Source organism: Platalea leucorodia (genome assembly GCF_965183815.1).
Source record: "Platalea leucorodia genome assembly, chromosome: 3".
Taxonomy (NCBI): Eukaryota; Metazoa; Chordata; class Aves; order Pelecaniformes; family Threskiornithidae; genus Platalea; species Platalea leucorodia.
Window position 1 is genome coordinate 79,366,282 of NC_138825.1, and position 25,133 is coordinate 79,391,414.

The following is a 25,133-nucleotide window of genomic DNA, read 5'->3' on the forward strand; positions in this document are numbered from 1 at the left end:
AATAAAGGAAAACCTGAGCAGCTACCTGATTGCAGGTGCTCAGACTGGGAAGGTTCATACACTGCAGAGGTTCATGTAAATGAGAAAAAGGTGAACATCAGCTCTAATGTAGGTGTTGCTAAACACAAACCAATCCTCTATTTTTTTCACTTTACTAACCTGTGCTTGCTACACAAACAAGTTACTATAGCTTAAGAACATGGATTTCTCTTTCTAGTAGACCCCCAGCTGCCAACCTGACCTGCTTGCTGGGGGCTCGGATCTAGGACATTGTGCTGAATGGAGGGGAAGGATCACCTCCCTTGACCTGCTGGCAACAAGTTCCTGAGGACTAGAAGAAAGCAAATGTCAGTCCTAGCTACCAGAAGGGCGAGAAGAAAGATCTGGGGAACTCCAGGCTCATCAGCCTCATCTCAGTTCCTGGGAATTGGATGGGGTGGATAATCCTGCAAACAACTTCCAAACATTAAGGATAAGAATGTGATTGGGAGTGGCCAATACGGATTTATGAAAATGAAATCCTTAACCAGCTTCATGGCCTATAGTGAACTGACTGGCTTGGTGGATGAGGGAAGAGCAGTGGATGTTGTTTATCTTGACTATAGTGAGACTGTCGACCCTGTCTGCCCTAACGTCGTCATGAACAAACTGATGAAATATGGGCTACATAACTGGACAGTGAGATGGACTGAAAATCATCCGAACTGCCAGGCTCAGAAGGGTTGTGACGGTGGCCAGGCACTAGTGGAGCACCTCTAGAGTCAATGGCAGAGTCAGTATTGTTTAATATCTTCATTAATGACCTGGATGATGGGACAGCATGCACCCTCAACAAGCCTTCAGACAATACAAAATTGTGAGGAGTAACTGATAGACCAGAGGGTTGTGCTGCTGTTCGGAGGCCTGCATAGGCTGGAGAAACGGGCTGACAGGGATCTCCTAAGTTTCACAAAGAGAAGTCCAGGGTCCTACACTTGGGGAGGAAAAACCCCACGCACCAGCACATGCTGGAAGCCAACCAGCTGGACAGCATCTTTGCAGAAAAGGATCTGGGGGTCCTAGTGGACGGCAAGTTGAACGTGAGCCAGCAACATGCCCTTGCAGCAGAGATGCAACAGTATCCTGGGCTGCATTTAGGAAGAGCATTGCCAGCAGGTCAAGGTAGGGGTGATCCTTCCTCTCTACTCAGCACTGGTGAGACACATCTGGCATGCTGGGCCCAGTTCTGGGTTCACCAGTACAACAGAGACAGACACAGATTGGATGAAGTCCAGCAAAGGGCCACAAAGATGATTAAGAGATTGGAGCATCTGTCCTACAAGGAGAGGCTGAGACTGTTCAGCCTGGAGAAGAGGAGGCTCAGGGGAGGAATCTTATCAATGTACATAAATACCTGATGGGAGGGAATAAAGAAGACAGAGCCAGGCTCTGTTCAGTGACAGGACAAGAGGCGATGGCACAAACTGAAATACAGGAAATTTTATTTAAGAGTAGGAAAAAATACTACTGTGAGGGTGATCAAACACTATAGGACAGGTTACCCAGAGAGGTGGTGGGGTCTCTGTCCTTGGAGGTATTAAAAACACAACTGGACACAGCCCTGAGCACCTTATTGTAGCTGACCCTGCGTTGAGCAGAGGGGCTGGACTCCAGAGGTGCCTTCCAGCTTCAGCCATTCTGCGGCTGTGTGTCAGCCCACTCACTAGCTATCCCATTGCTACCGCTACGGAGCTGGGTTAGTCCTAAAACTTCTTCCATTGTTTTTTCTGTAATCTCATTCCTTTCCTCAGCTGTTTTCACCATTTACCCAGACCTTTTCTGTACTGCTTTTCCATCTTGGTTTCATAAGTTATGTTTTTATGAAAAGTTCTTACAGAAAAATCTTTATGAAAAACTTTTCTTTGCTAAAAATTTCCAGGGTTTGGTCACTCATGTCTGAAAATACTTTGTTTGCCTTTCAACAGGAACAATTTTTGAGGACTACTGCTTGCTGAAAGCTGACTTAGAAAACGAAACACCAATCTGTGTTTATCTCTCCACCTTTTCCTCCTCATATAATTTTTCAAGAACTGTCATAGGACTACAAAGAGGGGAGGATGGAATCCCTTTCAAATCCTTTCAAAAGGCCCCAAATTTCATTTTCTAGTCAAGTCCATAACCTGGTCCTTTGGGCTACTTCTCCATGCAGGGGTACTCAGGAGAGCTGGCAGGTGGCACTGCTCTTCGGCTGGGTGGCTGGCTTAGACTTAGGAAGGGCATGTAGCACACCTGCTCCTGGCTAAATGGGATACGAAGGTGGTATCGTCCTTATTTCTAAAGGCTTTGGGATGAGCGTGGAGGCATGGTGCATGCAGTCACTTCCAGTGGAGCAAGACAGAAACTCTTTGTACTGTTCAGAGGCAGGACTTTAAACAGATCTTTTTAGACATTACTTAAATGTCTTAAAATCACCGTGTTGTTGTTGACATTTTCCCATCACACCTCCACCACCGTTTCCCTTTCCTGGAGCACACAACCATTGGCCTGTGCCAAAGCACAGCTGGAACCAACCTGTGAGCTGAGCTGGAGGAGGAACAGGGTTTTTTCCTTGACATGGGGACTGCACTAGGACCAGTGGCAATGGGCAAGCCCAGGTGGAGGTGGCTGATTCATTTGGCTGGGTGTGATAAGAGAGGAGCGAGCTGAGCCAGCAGGAGCAAATCAACACATGGGTGTGTGGTAGAGGTGATGTCTGTCTTGGAGTTGAGCTAGATAATCCTCTGTGCCTTGGAAAAATTCGCTGAAGGTGTGTTTGTGGGATGTGCTTAAACCAGTGCTGCTGTGGTGCGCGTCCGTGGTGGTCTGACCAGCGGGCTGGGGAGAGGTAAGTGATCCTGAGCACAAGGGAAATGTCTGCATAGTCCCTGTGGCTTATACCTCTGCTGGGGTTTGTCCTTCTTAGAAATAAGGCCAGATTTAGTCCTTTGTTCCAGCTGGTATTTCATCCTTGCAAGTGTAAGGAGGAATTGCAATGATGCAACTTTTTGTCTAAAATCAAAAGATGTTTGGTGATGAGGACAGATGGGAAATCTGAGCTGCTTTTCTGGAAACCCTATAGAGAAATGAAGCTCAGGCAAGCATCATGGGGCTGCCTGGCTACCTGTCTCTTTTCTTCTTTGAGCCAAATCTGGCAGTAAGGACACTTATCAGAGGAAACTATTACGCTCATTCGTAGATTTTGATATATTCACCACTAAGCTGTATAGTTAGCAACAGCAACTCTGCTCAGAGATGTTGAAAAACTCTCTTTGACATCACCTAGCATTACATTTGGAGGAATAACTAAAAAATTACTGCTTTTGGCTTAGAGTGAATTGAACAGAAAACGGTTGTTTTGGTTTTTTTTTTTTTCATGCACAGGGTGTGTTGTGAAACACCTTACAGAAAACAAAAGTTTGAATTCATATCCTTACTTAAATGTCAAGGGGAAAAATCATATTATTCAAATAGGAAAAAGTGGAGGTTTTTTAAAAGTTGTTTTTTTCCCTCCAAAAAAATGTCCTAGTGTGTCTCAGACATCCTTTAATTGCAATAAACTTAGTACTATGAGCTCTTCTTGAGGAGGGCAGGAGAAGTAAAAGACCAAGAAAATGTCTTTTTAGTGTGTGATTCCTGGAGAACTTGAATTCTTCTCAACACTGCAGTGAATACCTGCTCCCTCTGCTGCCTTGTCCTAGATACGGGGGTCTGAGCCTTTGCAGGTGAAAAGGCAACAGACAAATAAAGACCCCTAAATAACCTTTTAAAGCAAATCTGTAACAAGATGAGTGGGATTTATTTTTGTTTTGTTTTAGCGGGCTGAGAACCCTGGTTTTCTTCACAGAACAGACAAGGATTTGGGTTCAGCATATTTAGTTTGTGTCTTAAATGGGACAGGAATACATAGGCAGTATGTATCCGTGGGATATTACCATGGATTTCTTCTGTTATATTCATTTAAATCAGTCAGTTGGAGCTAATTACAGTTTGTCTACAAGTTGCTTATGCTGCATTCAGCTCAAACCAGTTTACTTTAACATTGACTGGCTTAATGGATGGAGACTCTGCTAAATTTTAAATCTTATCTCCACTCATCATAAGCATCTCGGAAGACCAATTGCTTTCTGAATGTTACCTTAAAAATGGAAGCAGCAAAGAGAGCTGAATCAATAACTCTTGTCTGCTGCGTGTACCTTGTCAGGGTCGGGGAAGGTGGAGCTGGGAGGCAGTGGTACGGCCAAGCCTGTTCCTAAACTGCTTCTAGATTGCACTCAGCCAACACAAGTGTTTCTTGCAGTGCAGCCCGATGGCCTGGCTGCAGCTGAGCTCTGATCAACTCTCAGATGCTGTAACAGGAAGAGTCGGGTATGAGAGCACCCTGGAATTTGTGCTGTTTTGCTCAGCAGAGGAGAAATCTGAAAATTGCTCATGCTGGAAGACAAGAATGCAGACAACAGCAGCCTCTACTGGGGAGAAACCTCTCATGCTTTGTGCAAATGCTGTTGATATCAGTGGGGAAGCAAAAAAAAAAAAAAAAAAAATCAGTTAATTGGAAAGACATTGATTTGACAAAGACCGTGGAAGCTCATGCAAGCTTCAGGCTTGGTGATGAGCCAGATGAGCTTAGAGCATGTCTCGTGGTGCCCAAAGTGAGTGATGGAGGTAACATTTCTCTAGGCTGGGGTGAATAAGTATTATGATCATAAGCTTTTGGGGGAAACTGCTAAAATGAACAGAATTGTTTTGATAATTGGTAGATCTGTAAGCTGCCCCTGCAACAACTCCACCAGATAGCTGTTCCCATTAAAGAAGCACATAGCTACAACGATGTGCCACAGGCAACGGTGCAACTCAAATCTCGCATCTCTCTTCCCGATTCCTGTCTTCCTCTTAGAGATGCTTTCTCCACCTCTCTGAGTTAGAGGCAATTGTGCCTACCGAAGAAAGACAAGGGAAAAAAATCAATTGCGCAGTGAGTAACTTGAATCATGTCATGGAAAGAATGATCACTAAGCTATTTGTGTCTTGAAGCAGTTGATCTGAGTTCTGTTCTTGTCCAGCGTCATATTTATATGCTATACAGTGCATTTAGAAGTACTAAAAAGTGCTGACAGCTGAAAGTAATGGAAATCCCCAATAGAGTCAAGCTGAAAAAGGAGATGATGTATGTAAACAGTACGGGAAATATTTTAATGGCTTCCGAAGTGGGGGAAAAAATTAATTTTCTTTTCCAAAGGGGGAAATGTTTCTAGAGAATTTCCACTGTCATCTGGCCCTTTCCAGCTCTGAATTAAGCTTCAGTTTTGAAAATCAAACCGTCTTACATACTTTCTTACACTCTTTTTGTTTTCCTTACCAGCTTATGTATACCACCCTTAATGCACTAATATCCAAGCCCAGCTCTGGCTTGTACTACGAAGAGAAAACGGTAACAGCTACTGAGCTGTTATTAAAGGAATTTTTGGCATCTGCAGTATGGCTCTTGCAGAGTGAGTGTTGCCCTCGTGGCCAGGTAAATGGGATATTTCTCATCACAGCCTGCCTTTTTATGATTTTGGTACATTGTGCAGCATAGCAGGGAAGCAGCAGATTAATTTTGGTGGCTAATGCTGTGGCAGTCCTAAGGCATTCAAGATCCCAGCTAGCTACTCTGTCTCTTCCCCGATAGCCCCTACCCTTTCAGAATGGGGCAGGAGAAGAAAGATGAACCCACTTCTGGGCTTGTCTGGCCTGACCTGGAAATCCCCGCCTCGTAAGGCCGGGTAGGTGGCTGTTCAGTGCTTGCCTGCTGCTGACCTGTTTAAAAGTGCTGCAAAAGGAAACAGGGTTTAATATTGTTTCCCCCCACCACCACTTTTGGACTTGGAGAACAACTGTTTGTTAGTCCCTTTGAGCCAGCCTTCCCTGTAAAAGGAGGCTGCTAAAAGAGAGACTACAACATCTGCTTCTTTCAGCCTACCCTCATAGCTGGCATTTTTTTGCATTTATTGCTTGTACCAGAAGCTGTCACCTTATGGTGTGGTACCTTCAACTAGAAAAGCTGCTCCAGCTGGGTCCTTGGCACTGATGCCAGAACAGAGCCAATTCCCTCAGATGTTTGCTTATATGATGTTTTGATGTGTATCTTCTCAGACAAACTTCTTTCAGCAACAATTACATCTTGTCCATACACATTCAGTAGCTGGCCCATCACAATTTTCCTATATTTTTCTTCCAGTGCTGCCAAATAATTTGCAGATACGCTGTGTCCTCTGGAAATGTACTGCACCCTGCTTGGCACTATTGAAATCCACCCGCTAAATGCATATGTTCTTTCTCTAACCCTATCCTCTAACGTGCCTGCAGTCATCCCTTTTAGCTTCATGCCATCCGGGGGCACTTTTATCCCCCCCATTGGTTCTGAGCGCGTTGAACAGGGCTGGACCCATGACCTGGGCTTTAGATTCCCTTTCAGGGGAAGAAAGTCACTGGTGAGACTCAGCCCCATTACAGCATTTTCACTGCTGAATGCAAACCCTGTCCTGAACTCCAGCTGAAGTGGAGAAGATCTATCTGGGCATGGTTCAAGAGAGGAGCTAACTGGAAGAGTGGTACAAAAATATATGGGTCTTGTAATATTAGTAACTACATGAAAGCATGAGGGAAACCACCAATTTTTCTCTTTCATCTATTGCTGAATTCCAGCAGAGATAAGGCTGACAGCACTGTAGAAAGAAGAGAAAAATAATGCAGTGCTTGTATTGGCATGTAGGTAAACTGTGGGAGTGAAAAATAAGCGCTTATCCTATGGGAACGCTAGCTGCGACTCTGCTGTGCCTCGGCGAGCACAGGGCTGAGAGCACTTGCTCTGGCACCAGAGTGATGCAATGTCAGCCAGGGGTAGCCAGGAAAGTTGCTTACACCCCCCCTTTTCATAGAGCTGTGAAGAGCCCTGAGGCAGCTGGGCTTTTCTTGTCGCAGCTGGCAATGCGAATAACAGCAGAGGTTTCAGGGGGTCAGATGCAGTTCCTTCTGCTGGGCAGGAGCGAGCTGAGAGCGTGAAGGAGGGGAATAATCCTGCCGGTGCTGGCAGACAAAAATTGACTTGGGCCCCTGGGAAGCAGAAGATCAGCTCACAGACTGGGGAAGGGTTGTTCAAAATCATAGATGGGATGTTGTTTTGCAATGTTATGTTAACCTCTATGTCCCACTTCTTGTACTTGAGCTAAAAGTTATGAGTCTTTACACTTTCCTAGGAACATCCATTGCATACAGGGGGTTATGCTTCTTTTTGGGGACAATTCCTCATGTAAGCAACATTTAATTGTACGGGTTGCTGAGCTCCGTTAATAACGCTCATAACAGCGACCCTGCAGTTGTGTGCCTTCAGATTCCTTTTGAATGGGCTGTATAATGTATGTGGGCATCCAGTGCTCACGGGATCCTGCAAGGTGGATCTAGATGTGTGTCTAGTGGCATGCCTCTGAAATAAGCATCTTTGCACAGGGCAGCAAACAGCTTTTATGCAGAATAAATTCAACAGAGCCTCACAAAATCCTGAATGAGGTAAGCATGTTCCAGGGGTTGGATAGTATGACATTCTCCTCTTGCTTTGAGCTTAAACTGTGAATAAAAAATATCTCCCTCAAGCAGATGGCCTCGTGTTAGGACTGCAGCCTGTTCCTGTCTGAGCAAGAATCATGTCACTGCTTTCTTTGCCTATTTAATCTTTTTTTTTTTTTTTTTAAATGCAAAAAACCCAGGACATGAATACACCCAGGTATTTCTGAGTGCTTCAGTCATGTATAGTTCAAAATCATGCTTTTCTCATATGGCCTTATCTGTGCTGTCCAGTAACACTGCCAGGAGCTTTCTTTGCTTCAGTGCAAAGCCTTACAGCTGAGGGGCAACACGTTATACTCGGAAACCCACGCTGCTGTTTTCTTTTGGTTAGCTGATGTACCCCCATACTTTTACTGTATGCAAGGCAGTTTTTCTGATTATGTGTGTGGGTTAACTTCAAGTGGGACCTTCTAGCTGCATTACCTATAAGTATCTGTGAATGTGGCGAAGTTGCGTGGTGCCCATCCTGTGCACAGTGGTCCTGGGGATGCCTGGCAGCTCTAGGTGCTGATCTGAACACTCGGCACCTCTGCAGACCAGGTCCTGGATTTCCAAAATTAAGTCAGCATGTGTGAAAGCTGATGCTTGGAAATAGTGAGGGTGGTGGCAGCAGAGGTGAGGACACCAAGGGAAGAGTTAGCTGCTACCAGCAGTTGGACCAGCTCTGTGAGGCTTAGGTTTACAGCTGCTGCTTGAGATCTGAGCGCCCTCGCTGCTGGCAGAGGGAAGGCAGAGCGGGCCCTGCCTGCACCGCCGTATCCCAAGGGGGGCAGCTGTTGAGTTGAGGTAGGGACAAGGTGGGTGTTTGAAGAGCAGAGGTGGCTTAACAGTTTGAGAAGCCTGCTCTGCTTTTGGTTTGCAGAAGCACTCACTGCAACGCTGGCCAACCACTGGTGCAAGGAGAAGAGGCTCCTTACCTGGAGGTGGTGATGAGCAGCTGTGACATCGGCACCTCTATCCACCAGAGCCCCCATCTCGGGCACGGGGATAACCTCACATTTCCCGTAGCTTCTCACATCCCAAGAACAGCTGGGTTCATAACTCTCAGCTGTTGATTCACGTGCTACCTCTGTTATTTGTGGACCACCTGGTAGCCTGATTTTGATGTGTCCAAACTCATGGGCTACTGGCAAAAGTTTGTGACAAATACTTTCTGTGGAGAGTCTGGTATTCCTGGTTCTTCAAAGCAGGTATTCCAACCAGGAGGTGGTGATTCAATGCAGGAATAATGAAACACCTTCCTGTTGGCGGGATGAGTGTAATCTGGGAATTTGGCTTCTCGTGCAGCTAATACTATATATGAATTCAAGACCAATTATTTTTATAATTGTTGTTTCAGGAAATCTTTTCTTACTCTAAAATAGAAAAGCACATATTGTAAGAAGTTAGAGGAGCTCTTACCTCTGTACACATGTCCACCACTAGCTCTAGTATGAAATGTAGAGGTAAAATCTCCCAGGCTTTAGAGGAAAAGGGCAATTGCTCAGTGATCGCTAATAACAACAACAATGGCAAAATTATGCATCAAATTAAAAATAATTAAAGATACAGAGGAGGCAGATGAGTACATCTGAAAATTTGCAAGGCAAATATAATCTGGAGGAATAAAGCAGTGCACAATAAAGAGATTTGGGGTTCATTAGGAGTCCTGAGACTCTGAACGAACCAAGTGATGTCTAGAGAATGAAGTGCAGGAGCAGTGATTTCCAGGCCCCAGGTCTCCTTGCTGTGTCACTGCTGGTGCGGTTTACCAGGCCTGCTTTTTGAGAAGGGATGGGCACTTTCTGGAAGCTGCTGAAGCTGCACTTAAGACATTTCAATCCTTTTCAGGGAAGCAGAGGCTTGTCCTTTGTGCTGACCTGTGACCTGGCTGCTGGGACCTTGCTGAGAGCCAGTGAATAGCAGACAGGGATGAGATGGAGTAATTACAGCGGGTGAATGGGGAAAATAAAGATGGACCTCTTTCTTCCTTTTATCTCAACTAGAGGAGCTAATTTAGGGAACCCTTCTGACAAAAGCTCAAAGTGACCCAAATTCTTCCCCCTTTGACCCAGTGGAGACAAAACCAGGCTCAGAAGCCCCTCTGGAATAGGTTAGACGGATACTTAAGAGGCACCGGGTGATGAGTGCGAGTGGATCCTGGTGGTGCTGGCACGGGCCTGGGAAGCTCTGGTGCGGGCTCCAGGTGCCCCCAGGAGCCCCATGGCCCTTGGGACCTGCTGGCATCTCTCTGCAGCCAGAAGAAACCAATTGAAAGAGACTCTTGACCTTCTTTATTCTCCCACCAGCCCTTGTTTCTTGTATCCCATCACTTCCCTTTCTGTCTAGTGCTTTGTGGTGGTAGTGTTCCAGCAAATGGATGGTCTTGGTTTTATTTTGATTGAGTATAGCATGTCCCTGTGTGACTCACAGGGGCCACGAGGTTTTTCTGGTAACTACTTGTGGCTGTTAGCTGCAAGCTAATAAATACCTCGTATTACTTTGTGGCTCAAGATCTGTGCTGATCCCTGTATTTTCTTCCATTACCCTCCCTGTACCTGTTGTGTCTCCCTGTCTAGCTGTAGCTCCTCATATCCATGTACTCATGTAAAAAGAGGCAGGTAGGCTTTTTTCTCTGAAAAATTTCACCTGGAAATCAGTCCTAATTCCTGTTTTGTGGAAAGCACTGTCAGTGCTGCTGATTTGAGGAACTTTTTGTGCTTGTAGAGAAAAATACCTGTTTAAGCCTCAGAGACAGATCAGCCTATTGTCATTCCTAGCCCCAAGAACTTACCAGTTGCCGGAGTGTTCAGAAAATGTGTATCTTACAGCCTTGTTGGGAAGAACCCTAGGCCTAGCTTTGCCACCTTGTCAAGCTGAACAGCAGGAAACTGTGAGAGACAAAATACGGGAGGTTTTACGTCATTACCTGTAGAGATGCTGCTTGGTTTAACAGCTGGAGGCAGGAACTGGAATTTTAGCCCCTCCCTTGCTGCTTTTGAGGATCTGTGGATCAGTGGAGGCTTCTAGGAACAGGTTTTTACCTTCCTCTTTGCAATGCATGGCCTTTATCCAGCTGGCATAGCGGTGAGCTCTGATGCAGAGTGCAGCACCTGAGGAAGGCTATTCTGCAGAGGTGGCTGTCACTCAGTGGTACTGGCAAGGGCCCAAGGTGAAATATTCTTAGCCTCTCTTGATTTCAGGCAGGGATCATGTATTGGTGCTAAAGCATGTGGTACCAGCCGGCACATGATGCTGTGCTTGCCCATTTGGAAGCCGCATGTGCTGGGGAAAACTTTGAAATAAAACCAGGTGGTGCACAGAACCCACCTGCTGCTTTGGTGCTAAAAGCTCATAGGTTTTAAGCTGCCCTTCAGCTATCCCATAGCCCCAAACAGGAATCTGACACAGCTGCTCTTACCAAAGATGCATCTTAGAGATGCTCTCGTCTTAGATGTTCTCGCCAAAGCCTGATGTCAGGGAAAGATGCTGGTGGTTCCACTGGGAAGGGAGGGAGAGTTTCATGGGTTTGATGCTCTTATCACCACAGCAGAGCTCCACAAAGGACATGATAGGGTCTGTTCTTTGTGCCAAGGTGGGTTAGTCTGGTCTGAGTTCAGCTATAGGCACCCTCCTGTCCTTGTGGGTAGTAATTGCATAGCACTGCAGCAGAAAGTCTGGGCAATGATGTTCCCTGGGCTGGGAGCCACTCTTGTTAATATGGTCTGCAAGTACAGTGCAGAGGGGACACGTGCCCTTCACTGCGCCAGTGCATGTACTTGTGGTACAGGTCCAACACATACACAGACGTCAAAGGTGCAAAATAAAACCCAGCCACATGAAGTGTTCTAGGGAGCAGCTGCAGCGCATGCTCCAGGGCAGGCGTGATGTGAAAAGCATTCGAGCACCCAAGGAAACAGTTGAACAGAATACAGGGAAGTAGGGAAGGAAATTGCACTTGGGGGAATGTGTGGTACTTAAATGTCCACTGAAGGGAGTGGTTGTCCTCCTCGAGCTGAGCTGTTGAGAGAAACAGCAGGACGTGTTCTGCTTTGTATGTACTGCTGCCTGGCATGGGGTTGGTCTGAATCCATAGGGCTGGGGCCAGCCAGGAAAAATATTTTCAGCCCTAAGTGCCTATGTTGTGTCAGCACTCAGAACAGTGAGTTGACTTGTTCGATAGTAACAGTGAGATTCATCTGGTAATGATGTACCTGATGCTTCTAATGTAGTTCGTAGCTTCCTTTAACATCTGTATGTAATTTTCTTAATTGTGTGACAAATTCTTCTTCAAATTTGTTGCTCATTTGAGGGTTTTTTTGCTGTTTTATCCAACAGTGCAATGCTGAGAAACGTTATCAAAAACAAACAAACAAAAACAACCCCCCAAAAACCCCCAGGGAGTGCACAGCCAAGCTGATAGAAAGGAGAATCTCAGCCTTCCCCTTCCCAAATGCATTAGCCAAAACATTTGTGTCACTCAGGCAGCTGTACCGGCCCACAGCAAAGTTCCCGCAGTATAACTGTCCTGTCCAGGGGGTTCAGGAGACCAGGGTGAAAGCCCTCAGGGAGATGGTCTAAATGTTCCTCCTGGCACACGTGCTCTCCTTAGCACTTGAGAGTCTATGTTAAGTCACCTCCAAACATGCTAATATGGCTAATGGTACTCTCTGTTGTTGGCTGAGAATGACTACCAGCTCAACTAAAATGACTTTAGGCGAACAAGGCTGCAGCTAATAGTAGAGGGGCCAATTCAGGGCCATCACTTCTTCATGAGTTATTGGGAAAAGCAACCCCAATCCTTGGTCTGGAAATGGAGCTTTACCTCAGCAGGTGGAAGGGGAGCTGAGCCTATTGCTGCTCCTTGAAACCCCCTCATAGGCTGTCCATAAACTCCAGGAGCTGCCAGTAATCCCATTTTTCCAGATTCTTTGGTCAGAAGGGCTAGAGAACCTTATCCCTTTTTTTTTTTTTTCCTTTTCTCCCCCTTTTTTTTTCTCCTTTTCTCCCTCCCTTTTTTTTTTCTCCTTTTCTCCCTCCCTTTTTTTTTTCTCCTTTTCTCCCTCCCTCTTTTTTTTTTCTCCTTTTCTCCCTCCCCCTTTTTTTTTCTCCTTTTCTCCCCCCTTTTTTTTTTTTCCGTTTTCATCATATGATGCTGGAAACATACGCCTGTTCCTGCAGTCCTTTTGCTTTAGTTCCCCTTGGCTTTCACTAACACAGAAACAGACCCTGGGGCTCAGGGAACGCTGGGGTGGCGCTTGTGCCTGCCCCCTTTGCCCTCCCATGCTGCGGCTGCCAAGCAGAGGGTCTCTGTGAGGGGAGCCTCTGCTCTTCTCCGCACAGCTTTGTGCGAGACAACTGCTTTTCAGAAACTCTCAGCCTTGAAACTCCACAGAAGTCACTGTTCAGCAGGCTTGACTGTGACTTTTTGTCACAGCTGTCAGTGTAGGTCAAGGAGAGATGAAAGAAACGGGGCCTGGATGGAAAGGAACTTGCTGTGCCTCGAGCCCCCACCCTTGCTGTGCTGCCTTGGGGGAGAAGGAGCATTTCTGCTTTCTTTCATAGGCAGCTTCCAAAAGACTTCCAGATTTAACTTATTCTAAGTTACTCCAGTAACTTTCAGCCAGTATTTCCCAAAATGTCTAGTTAGTCTGACTGCCTCAAATATTTTGGATGCTTTAACTAAAGGGTTTTTTAAGTTTGTTTGTTTGTTTTTTTTTTTTAAGCTAGTCGCTTTAAAGAGCGTAGGGCATCATAATTCAGCACATTTCTAAAAGGGAAAGAAGGCAAAAGAACCAGTTTTCTAGAATATTGAAGACCAAGAGTGTGGCAGTACAATCACCTACCATATAAATCTGTGTAGTAAGCCAGAATGACTGAAAAAACTGGCTTTCATGTAATACTGCCAGTAACAGATTTAATCAGCAATGGCCAAGATGAGCCCATCAATTCTTTTCCAGCTACAAACCATCGCTAGACATTTAGATTTGAAGATGTCAAAGGGAAGAAATCACAGTCCAACTCCGTGCCTTGGTTGGGGGATTGTTCTGCCAGTTAATTATCTTCACTAATGGAAATGTCCACGTATTTCTGGCCCAGGCTTTTTGCCTTTTCTCCTGCAGGGAGGAAGGCAGTGTTCAGCTTCCAGCAGTGGCCCAGTAACTGCCATATTGCCATGGCTAGCAGGACTACTTTGTTTGGCTAGTGTCTGTTTTGGATAACACAGCCTTTGAACCATAGTCTGCCTGACTGAAGACAGGAGGCTGGTTTTAAAGCCAGAGCTGGATACACTATTCCAGCATCAAAGTTGAAGGACTGTGGAGGAGGAGAGTAGCAAGTTTTTCAAAATGAAGGATAAAGGAGACAACTCCTCATTTAAAAAAAAAAAAAAAAAAAAAAAAAAAGTCTTGTCTATCATTTTAAAAAAGAAAAAAATTTTGCATTTTCTTACTGGTGCACAAGGGGACTTTTTACTCTAGTGGACAAAGAGCTGGAAGTTGAGGCCAGAGGAACTGGAAATGAGGCACTACTTGTTAGCAGCAGGTGATTAAAACAAGCTGCCATGGAGCAGAGCATCTCTTTTCTCAAGAGCATTCAGGCCTGGTCTGAAGCCCAACTGGAAAATATGCTTAAAGCAGCCAAGCAAACAAGGCTCCAGTTAAAGCTGAGTGCTAAAATTCAATACAACAGTAACTGCTCTGAATTGAATAGGCTGTGTCATGCAGCAGGTCAAACTAGATAAAGTACTGATACTTTCTGGATCTTGGATTATTTGGAAAAAAATGGGTTGTAAGCATCTAAAGCTGCATGGATACTTAAGCTCGGTACTCGTTACTCTTTCTGCCTAGTCCACCTTCTCCTGGCTGGTAAAATGGGAGTACTGGCACCAGTTGATCTGTGTTGGTTTATGAACTGTTTGGCTGCTCCAGCCCTGAATCTAGCCTAAAAGTGCTGCGCAGCAAGTAACGCCCAGGGCCAGATATTGAATGGCCAGGAAACAAAAATTGCCCAGCTGCATGTTAACTGGGTGTCAGCAGCCTGAAAATGTGCCCGGGGCTTGATGGCAACTACTCTGCAATCATGCAGTGGGCAATGCTTACAAAAAAATAATGGGTGCAGTGTAACCTGCTCTCGAGGGGACCGGTCGTCCTGGAGGTCAACGGCACTGAGCACAGCAGAGTGCTTTGCTAAAAAGGTCTTTAAATTAGTTAATCAGGGCACCACCTAAATGATACTAATAAACAGGAGCAGGACAGCCACAGAATGAACTCCCTCCTCTCCACCACAGAGTTTCTTCCTGTGCAAGTATACAGGAAAGGAGAGAGTTAAGTATGTAAGCAACTTGAAAATACATGAAATTATTTGCACCTGGGATATTTTTATTATCAGGGAAAAGATGACTGGGAAGGAAGGAGATAGGTATGGAGCCTTTCATGAATTAAGAGTAATTTTGAAATGACTGGCTTGTGTGAACAGCTCCTGGTCCCTGCAGATTGCAGGAAAAACACAATTCTTTAAAAAAAGGCTAAATTTGTTTCGGCACTTAAGAATTACAGAAAGGCTGGAAATAGCTTGGAAGCATGTGTCCTAAGACCTACCGAACAGGGAAGCAAATGAACATGCTGCTTTTATAATTATTTCAAAGGGCTGCTGTGATTTTGATGTTACTCTGTTGACTAATCAGGAAGTTTCAACCCAAGAATTTCTTCTTGTTGGCATCAATCAATGCTGATGTTAATGGTACATGACAGTTACCTCTTCTCTGCAAGGTTAGGAAGGGGGGGGGCTCATCTTGCAGCAGTGGATTTAGGCACTGCTGATGATCTGTCTTTGCCTACTGCACAAGACATGACTTCCTGCCTTTACCGTGAAGATTGTAGTTCTTAACTGTCTGGGGGAGCTGCTGAAAGGATAAAGACTTCTAGATGCTGGACATGAGCAGGCAATGTGCTCTCGCAGCCCAGAAAGCCAACCGTATCCTGGGCTGCATCAAAAGAAGCGTGGCCAGCAGGTCGAGGAAGGTGATTCTGCCCCTCTACTCTGCTCTGGGGAGACCCCACCTGCAGTGCTGCGTCCAGCTCTGGGGTCCTCAGCACAGGAAGGACACGGACCTGTTGGAGCGGGTCCAGAGGAGGGCCACAAAAATGATCAGAGGGATGGAGCACCTCTGCTATGGGGACAGGCTGAGAGAGCTGGGGTTGTTCAGCCTGGAGAAGGCAAGGCTGCGGGGAGACCTTATTGCGGCCTTTCAGTACTTAAAGGGGGCTTATAAGAAAGTTGGAGACAGACATTTTAGCAGGGCCAATAGCGATAGGACAAGGGGTAATGGTTTTAAACTAAAAGAGGGTAGGTTCAGACTAGATATAAGGAAGAAATTTTTTACAATGAGGGTGGTGAAACACTGGAACAGGTTGCCCAGAGAGGTGGTAGATGCCCCATCCTTGGAAACATTCAAGGCCAGGCTGGATGGGGCTCTGAGCAACCTGATCTAGTTGAAGATGTCCCTGCCCATTGCAGGGGGGGTGGACTAGATGGCCTTTAAAGGTCCCTTCCATCCCAAAGCAGTCTATGATTCTGTGCTCTGGGAGGGAGGTAGGCACATATCAGAGACTAGACGGGAATAATTCAGTGTTGCTGCTCTTCCAAGTGGTTTGGTTTCAGCCACTATTAGGCACGGGTGGAGGGGAGGTTTCTCCATTTCACTTGTTCCAAGGGCTTCTTACACCTGTGCATGTCCAGAGCTGCTCACAGCTCCCCAAGGTGGCTTGCCCCTGCCTGTGGCATCTTGCGGGGTGGTGCAGAAGGTAGATGGTGGCATGCCCAAGCTGTCCCCTCCCATTCCCCAGAACAGTGGGGTGCGGCAGGCCAGGAGCATGCGTAATAACCCAGTGTGAACTGTGCTCTTTAAAGAACACTTGTAAGATGTTTAAAAGAAAGCCTTGCCCCTCACGACTGGCCCAAGAAGTGGGACATGTGGGAGATCTTAGTGAAGGGGATTCAGCGTCGACTCTTCCCCTCCCCAGCAAAGTGATGAAACCATTTGGCTACAGGTTGGGAGCGGGGTGGGGACAGGACTGGATGTGATGGGACGTGTGTTCGGGACACGTGTTAACTGCTCATTCTTTTTTGAGGCCATGAACTGGGGGCTGGGAGGGAGTAAATCAAAGTTTTATATGACTAGAAGAGTAGATGATGGAGTAGATGGTAACCCTTCATGCAGACATTTGTACAAATAGAAGAAAACCTTTTCAGCCTTGTATTTAGCAGAGATTGTTAGATTTTGCTATTAATCACCTACATGTATAGCCCTGTATTGAAACACAGACACACTGGAACTAGCATATACAAGCCCTCAAATATTTTAATACAGAACGATGAGCTAATGCTATCCAATTCACTAATACACTTTATGCAATTTAGAGATGGAATTTCAAGGTAATGGTAGATGACAGCACTTTCATTTCTAAAAAAGAAAAAACTCTTCGGATCATTTTGAATTAGCATGTAATAGAGATGTACAAGCTTACAGATTATGGAAGAAGTAATAAAGACGGGATGAGACTTAAATACCAAAAGCCTTTCATCCGGAGAATAACCCAAATCTCTGATAACTTTAATGACCAGTGTATTCTCACAGAGAATAAATACCAAAAGGTATAATCTTGCAGTTTAATTTTGATAGCTGAACAGGGTTTGGGCTGCAATTTCTGCAGCATTGCTAGTATGATCGAGGTATGCATTGATCATTTATTTCTCCCTCCCCTGAACAACAACTTATATGACTAAAATTATCTTTTCTGAAGATAATATCCTAAAACTAAGTGAACATAGGTGCATATGAAAAGCCTGCCCAGTGACCGTATGATGCTTTTTTATCACGCAAATAAAGAGAATCTCAAAGGCTCGCTGTAAATGCCAACGTTATATGTTTTATTTTTAATCAAGTAATTCTTTTGAACCTCACAATATCCATGACTGACAGGAAAAAAAGACATTAGGCATGAAATGAGAATATAAAATACATGATATGTAGAAAGGCAATCAGTGCTTTAGTCCCTCAAGACAGTAAGCAGGTGAAATGACCTTTGAAACTTCAACTCACTGTCTTTTTCTTAAAACATAAAATTCAAGTGATTTTTCTTTTATTTCACCTTGTAAACAACATACAAGTCAAAATGGACAATGAGGTAATCTATGCTACAGAAGATAATTTAAAAACACTAGATAAGACACAGTATTAAAGACATATAGAAATCAGTGTTCACTTTGGTCTCTAGTATGGTTATTGTTATTATTACCACAAACAACACATACTAGTTTAAGCCAGTCTGGTGATGTTTGTCAGCCAGTTGTTGCTTAACTTAGTAATCCAAGAGGTAGTCAAAACCATTATCCTTTGTAAAGATGGTTGCTCTCACGTTTCGTTCAATGACAATGGTAGCAAATACCTTGGTACTTTTCAACATTCTCATAAAAACACTGCCGAAGCTGCTAATATACAGCTCCAGTTTAGTATAAAAAAAGAAGCGTGTGTTCATAGATCAACCTCTTGTTATCAGTCAACAGTTGTAACAGGGGTAACACAACCAACGGATCTTAAAGAAGAGGCTGTTGATATACTAAGCAAAATAAGATCGATGCATTTAACAAGGCTCTGCTTGTTTCTAAAACAATACTCAAATCTCATTAAGACTTCTAGAAAATTAAAATCAGTGCATCTGCACACGTACATATCTTCCCAATTACTTTTATATCTAGCACAGGGGAATACATATATATTTTTTATGATAAACATTTCTTACAGATAAATTAATTAAATTAAATTTAAGACTCAATGAGATTTCCCATGTTCTTTTATAATTCTTCTTACAAAGAATGTTACAAGATCTATAAACACTTTTTATGGGGCTCTATTCACAAAACTAAGTATGACTAAGCAGGAACTCCAGGATAACACTGGTGCAGAGTAAAACTGGGCTGAAAAAGGTGGCCTGCAAAGGGAGGAGGTAGGATCCAAATGTGGTGTTTGGCACTCCCTGAAAGCTGGCTAAAAGCAAAATATTGCAAATGGTATTACAACGCCAGATTTACCATCAACTGCAGCAAAAAGTTATTTGGCTCTTTCTCCAAATACAGGTCTCTTCCTCATGGCCTAACTTTTGTAGTGTGTAAATAAATACCATGACCTCTCCTTGGTGGAAGAGTAAAAAATACCTAACAATGTCCCTTATGATTAAATCGAATTGAGTATTTTGGGGTGGGGGAATGGGAGGGAGAGAGATTCTTTTTCCAAGTTTAACCTTATCTCCACTATTGTTAGGAGAAAAATACATCTCTCTGAGCAGATATTTGAACTATTTCTACTCAAACGAGTTTTATTGTGAAGCCTTCCGGCAAGGACAGGCTGGTGAATAGGGGAAATCTAGGCTGAGCCAATGCTGCAGAATATTAATTTTGTCCTTAGACATGAAGGAAGAATCCTAAACTCAGTCTGTGCCTCCTCCTTTAAAGGGTTCTTTGCTTATTTGGAGCAGCCTGTTGAAGAAGTAGAACTTGATTTCTTTTCTACTGCAGCCCAGTGCTAATTAGTTACCTGCTGCAACTTGCGCTGCTATATGTTTAACTTAGGCATGTACGTTTTTGTCTCTTCTGGAGATGTATTTACTTTTGTGAACAGTGCCCATAATCCTTTAGACAGAAAAATAAGAACTTTCAAAGAAATGTTTGGAAACGTCTCCTAATTTCAAATGGATGCTTCATCTTAAACAAGTATTTGCCATAATGTATGCAGTGGTGAACTATCAGTTACACATTTAGTACAGATAAAAAGTATGTACCATAGATCAACAGCCACCTTTAAGGCTAGAGCAGCACAAAGGTGTGTTTATGCAGTAAATATGAGGTAGCCTTTTGCTGTAAACAGAATAATAAATTTATTGTCACCTATGTAAACAAAGTGGGCTTGATGCTTTTGTGTTTGTATTCTTCCCCCCCCGACCCCCATCCCTCCCATCCTAGAAAAGCTAAGCACCAGTAACTCCGACTGGAAGTCAGTGGGAGCTGTGGTTACCCAGCATCTCTGAAAACTCAGACCCTGTGAATGTAAAGACACAAATGCTCACATAAGCAACCAGTACAGAATACCACTTTATCATTTCACAGGAACTTATAATACAAAATGCTGAGATCTGATTATCAGAAATGTAGGTCTATGTCAACTCAGAGGTAGTTACTAATATCAGTACATAATACTTATAGAGAGATAAAAAGGTCTAAGACTATTTGATTTGTTCTGAGTAAGCAGGTCTGTAGACTATTCTGTAAAGAAAAAACAACATTACATGGTATATTCCCTGAGCAAAGTTCTTTGTCCTGAGTATGTTATGTAATAGTGATAACATTCTAATATATAAAAATAAAACCTTAAGCTTTCAACAATAAGATAGGGTTTGGTATGTGCTCTTAGCAGTTCAGTCTGACTTTGGTGCGCACAGTGATTTCAAACAGCACCAATAAAAATCTGCATGTTGAAAATATTTCCTTATCTCAGCTCTGAACTTCTTACATATAAACAGGGAATGACCAGTTTTCAAATCCACAATTGCCTATTTCTATAAGGAACTTTGGTTTAAATTTTCAAAGTGACCTAAGTTTTGCATCTTTGCTGTTTAACCTGGTTTTTACACCGGCTAGAAGGTTAAGCAATGCCACTTTGATTTGTCTACATAATTTAAATAAGTTTACTATCCTTACGTAAGGCAAGGAAGTTCTTCTCTATAGATATATCACATTCAATATCGTCAAAGGTAAGCTTTGCATTAGGATACTGAGAACTTCAGTATAAACCATCGAGATTCTCGCAAACACTGGCAAGGAATTCACACAAAATAATCTTCTTGAAATTGTGCCCTCCACTGAGGCGTTTGATTACTACCTGTTTACTGAAGCAGCAGCAGCAACAGTAAAAGTCTCATCTGGCAGGACAAGTGGGAAGGGGAAGGCAACATAACGAGCCAGCTGCATACCTGTTGTAACTATCGGCTGCAAAAGAGTTACCATGGGTAGGACTTTGGCTCGCTGTAGCCTTTCATGCAGGCTGTTTCTTTAGTTTGATTATCCGAGCTTAAACCTACCTGACTCTTTCAAGCTTTAACAGCCTGTGTTTATTGCCAATGTTAAGGATTATACAGGTTTCTCTAATTAACTTACATCCGCAATGGGATTTGTCAAAGTACGTTATCTTACGTATGACTTGGTAATTCAGAAGTTACAAATGGAAAGCGACTTCAAGTTTTGATAGGCTCCAACTCTATTAACCCCGAGCAAGGGCTGCAGCCCAGGGAGTCTCACTCTGAGGCCACCAATCTTACTCCTCTTTAATGCAGAAGTGTGTGGTCTCAGCGCACTCTGGACCAAGGCTGGTCAGCAACAGTCTCCAGTTCATAAGAAGCAGATGACGCCCAGGGCTTCTGGCAAATTTGCAGGTCCCTTCACTCAGGCTTGCCTGCAGCAGACTCCTGTCCTTCTCGACTATACACATGCCGTAACATCAGCAAGGGAGGCTGGCTGAGCAACCGCAAGTACCCATCTACCTTTATCCTTAAGAAACTATTTATCCCAGGATCTCATTAGCTTTGCATTTAGTTTTCTTTAAAACCAAAACAGACAACAACAAAAATCCCTAAGGAGGTCTCTCCGTGGCATTTCAACAGAAAACAAGAGGGAAGTCCCTTCAAATTGAGGGGCACTACTCGGGACCAAGAGAAGTTGCTGCTGCTGCTGCTACTACTGCCACCAAGGTCCCCTAAACGTTCACAGAATACAAAAGGTTAAACAGGACGGTGTCCTGATAACACTCAAAAGGGTCTGTTCGGTAACAACTTATACATTCTCCCCTACACAACAGTCATCTAAATTACAGTTACAACCATATTAATTTAACAAAACATTTTGAGAAACCAGCACAGGAACTACACATTCATTGTCTTTTCTGGAGCTTTAAACTCCTCACCAACAAAGGATAGTGGCAATGAGAGCCGTGTTGAGTCATGACACCACCCTGCATGGGCACAGGGAGGGGAGGGCTTTTGATACTTTGTGGAGATGAGAAAGAAAATAACTCAAATTGATGGCATGGGGGATGTCTTAGTATCTTTAGTACCATATGGCAGCTTTAAAATATGAAAGTATCCTTTGGTTCACAAAAGAAGTAACAGTCTTGATCTCGGTTCTGTATGTGGTTTTTCAGGTTTGGTTTGGTTTTGAGTAAGATTTCTTGGGTTATCTTGTTTGGTTTTTTGAACACGTTTAGAAATAGATTCTAGGAATGCATTCAGGAACGTTTGTGGATACTGTGCCTATTGCTTCTCAGTAATGTCTTGTTGGAGCTGGAGAGTGGTCTGATGGAAAAAAAATATATTTATAGATATGTACACATACACACACGCGCGTGCACACTCATACACACACATACAGAAGGTAAAATGTAATGCACCCTGCTCAAATGTATTTTGCTTGGAGTGATTTGTCTATTAAAGAAAAAAAATTCACAGTTCCTCAACAGTAGTTAAAATTCCAGGTCAGCTACTGATAATGAAATTATTTCCCCTGTATTTGCATGAGGTAGACATCCCAAGAGGATAAAGAAAATGGAAAGTTATGACAAACACGTTAAGTTTTTTTCCTTTTCTGAACAGAAGGCCCCTTTCTGCTTGGTTCTTCGGGCGACGCAGACAACTTACTCGACGAAGCCTCCTGCGGTGACCTGCCCGAGCGCTCCGAGATCTCCAACCTGCCCTCCTGAGAGTACGATGGAGACGAGTAGCCGTGCGTCCCTCCCCCTTCTCTCGGGAAAGCAGAAGTGGAAGGCTGCGGCTCAGCTTCGTGTCTTCCCTGAGAACTAGTGGGCTGCTGCGAGACAGTTTTATGGGGGCAGTTAGCCACCATGTGCATGATGCTCTGACAGTAATGGCACTTCTTTGGCTGCGGAGGTAGACTACATTCTTTAGCGTGGTGGTCGAGGCCACCACAGTTGTAGCATCTAAAAACAAAGAGAGACAGCTAGTTACAAAGCGCAGCGCCAAACGGTAAGATTTTCTCCGTCAGGTAAGCTCGGCGTGAGCGTGCACAAGGTCTGCTGGCGAAACCGCGGGGGCTTCTGCACCGATACCCCACCGCCGCGGGCTGAAGTGCATTTCAGTTTTGCTTTTTAAGTCACTTGGAAGGCGCCCCTTTGTCGCGCCGGTGCCAAAAGACACCTTGCGCTTGGGACCGGGGACGCCAGCCCGCCGGCTCAGCTCTGCCCAGCGGGCCGCCCCCGGGGCGCGGCCGCCGCCTCCCGGGCAGGGCCCCGGCCCCGGCCCCACTAGAGGGCACCAGAGATTCGAGCATCCGCCGCCGCCGCCGCTTACCCAGGTACCGAGAGCACGGAACGGCTGCGAGCACCCGCGCTTCGCCGGTGACGGGCCCAGCGCCGCGAAGCGGGGCGGCGGGAGGAGGGAGGCGGGGCGCCACCGGCACCGGCCTCCGCACCCTGCGGCGGCTTCGCCCTCAGGCGGCTTCACTCTGCCTGCGCCCCTCGCCGGGTCGGGGCCATAAAGAAACGTGCAGAGAGGAGATGTTCGGCCTCGGACGCACCCACCTCCTTCTGGACATGCCGCTTTCAGCCAGGGAAACCCAAATGTGGAGGAGGGACGCGGTGCCCTGTCGCTAGCCAGGCTCTCGCCCGGGGCCCGCACCTTGCCTCCTCCGGCTCAGCCACAGCACGGGGAGCGGGGTGGGGGCCAAGCTCTTACAACGCTTACGTTGTAATAGTTCGTAATAGCATTTACGGTTTCGATTCAAAAGAAAATAAATAAAGACCGGGCAAGAGTCACCAAACAGGGTTGGTTTGCTTTCTCTCGAAATTCCCAAGCCATGTGCAAGTGGTGGAGACCCGGGGTGCCGTCTCCCACAGGAGCCGATGGGCGCAGAGTGCCTCCTCCATGCGGCACAAGGCCTCCCCCCCAGTTCTCAAAAATGGCTAAAATCCACTAAATATTCTTCTATTGACCCTGTTAGGCAGGGGAGTCCTGAAGAAATCTCCAGCAATTCCTTACTAAATCCTCTCGCTTTGTAACACGCACCAGGAACGCCAGTCCTTGGATTACGTTATTCTAACACGATACGAAGAAGTAATTACACACCTTTGACATGGTGACCCTATGCTGGTCATGTTCACCACTGAGCTTTCTATTGTGGCTATTTTTCTATGGTTTCTGTTTCTTTGTTTTACAAAACTTGCACTGAATACATAGAAATTTAATTTATTACAATCTAACACGCTGCTGGAGACAACTAAACCAATAATGATGATTTCTTTTTTTTGCCTTCCCTTAACAACTGATTTAAAAAACAACTGCACAAATACTTAGGCCTGGTGCAGTCAAGTGAAGGATTAAAAAAGACTGTAACTATAACTAACTACATGTACAAAATAGTGCAACATGTTCTGACTCGAGCCCACATAAAAATATTCTAAATTTTCAGATTCCTGGAAAGTAACACAGCACTGTTTTGGCTAGCATTTAGTGGTCACTACTAGTCTATACAAAACCAAGAAGTTCAGTCCATGCAAAGCTGTATGTACAGCTGGAGTCTCACCTACAGGATATACTTCACCTTCCAAGGAAATGCTATTGATAAAACCTGAGTAATTTTTAAAAGGATTGCAAAATGGCTGTTAACATTTGCAAATCCACTTCAAGAACAAGCCCCAAGCATCTCCCTCTTCATCTCTCCTCTTCACTACTAGCAAGATACGAACCGTATCTTTATTTTAACAGACAAATGAAAAAATAGCCTAAGTTGCCCATGGCATGCTGTCATGTCCTACAAAACTGACCTATAATTTAGAGAAGTTAAATGAACAGAACTTCATTATCCTTTCAGAAAACATTGTAATTAAACTGTCCTATCTTTCCTAAAAATTAATAAGAAACAAGAAACAAAACCCATTATACTGAGCTCTGCACTTCTATGACAACTGCAATAACATATTTTAGATGAACTGGTTCCATTTTTACGTCACCACTGCACAAAAGTTTTATGTGATGTTTTCAGTGGAATTTGAAGACTATGCTTACACTAGTCTGCCTGCATATACTACAAAACAATCTATGAAGAGACACAGAATATAAAGCTTCCCTTGAATCAAGCAGAAAATTAACATGTACAAGCCCTATTGTTATTTAGTATTGATTTCCCTAGCAAAGACATACTAAATATGTTGTAAAATACAAACATCCTGATCTAAGACCAAAACATAAAGCTTTTTTCCCCTGTAATTTAAAAAAAAAAAAGTTTTAAGTTATTAAACAATATCCATCTGACTACTTTTTCCCAAATCATTGCAGATATTTTCAGATTAATGACCCCCACTTAACAGTAGCATTCAGTCTTCTTAACTGGTATCGAGCTATGTTTTCCTGACAAGCCTTCTAAATACCTTCTGGATAAAATAGTACAGAAGTAAAATTTGCAATTAGAAAAAAAAA

The 25,133-nt window shown here is 44.4% G+C and overlaps 1 protein-coding gene across 3 annotated transcripts in view; it reads right to left on the reverse strand.

The window, feature by feature from the left end:
- Window positions 1–22,269: 22,269 nt before the first annotated feature.
- The window catches only part of LIN28B (lin-28 homolog B), a gene marked incomplete at both ends in the record, with an annotated part of 89,367 nt that continues 86,503 nt past the window's right edge, over window positions 22,270–25,133 (reverse strand). For all 3 annotated transcript variants that reach the window (XM_082306588.1, XM_082306586.1, XM_082306587.1), the window contains one exon: window positions 22,270–22,639. In XM_082306588.1, coding sequence (XP_082162714.1) covers window positions 22,270–22,639 — 370 coding nt within the window. The remainder of the gene's footprint in view (window positions 22,640–25,133) is intronic.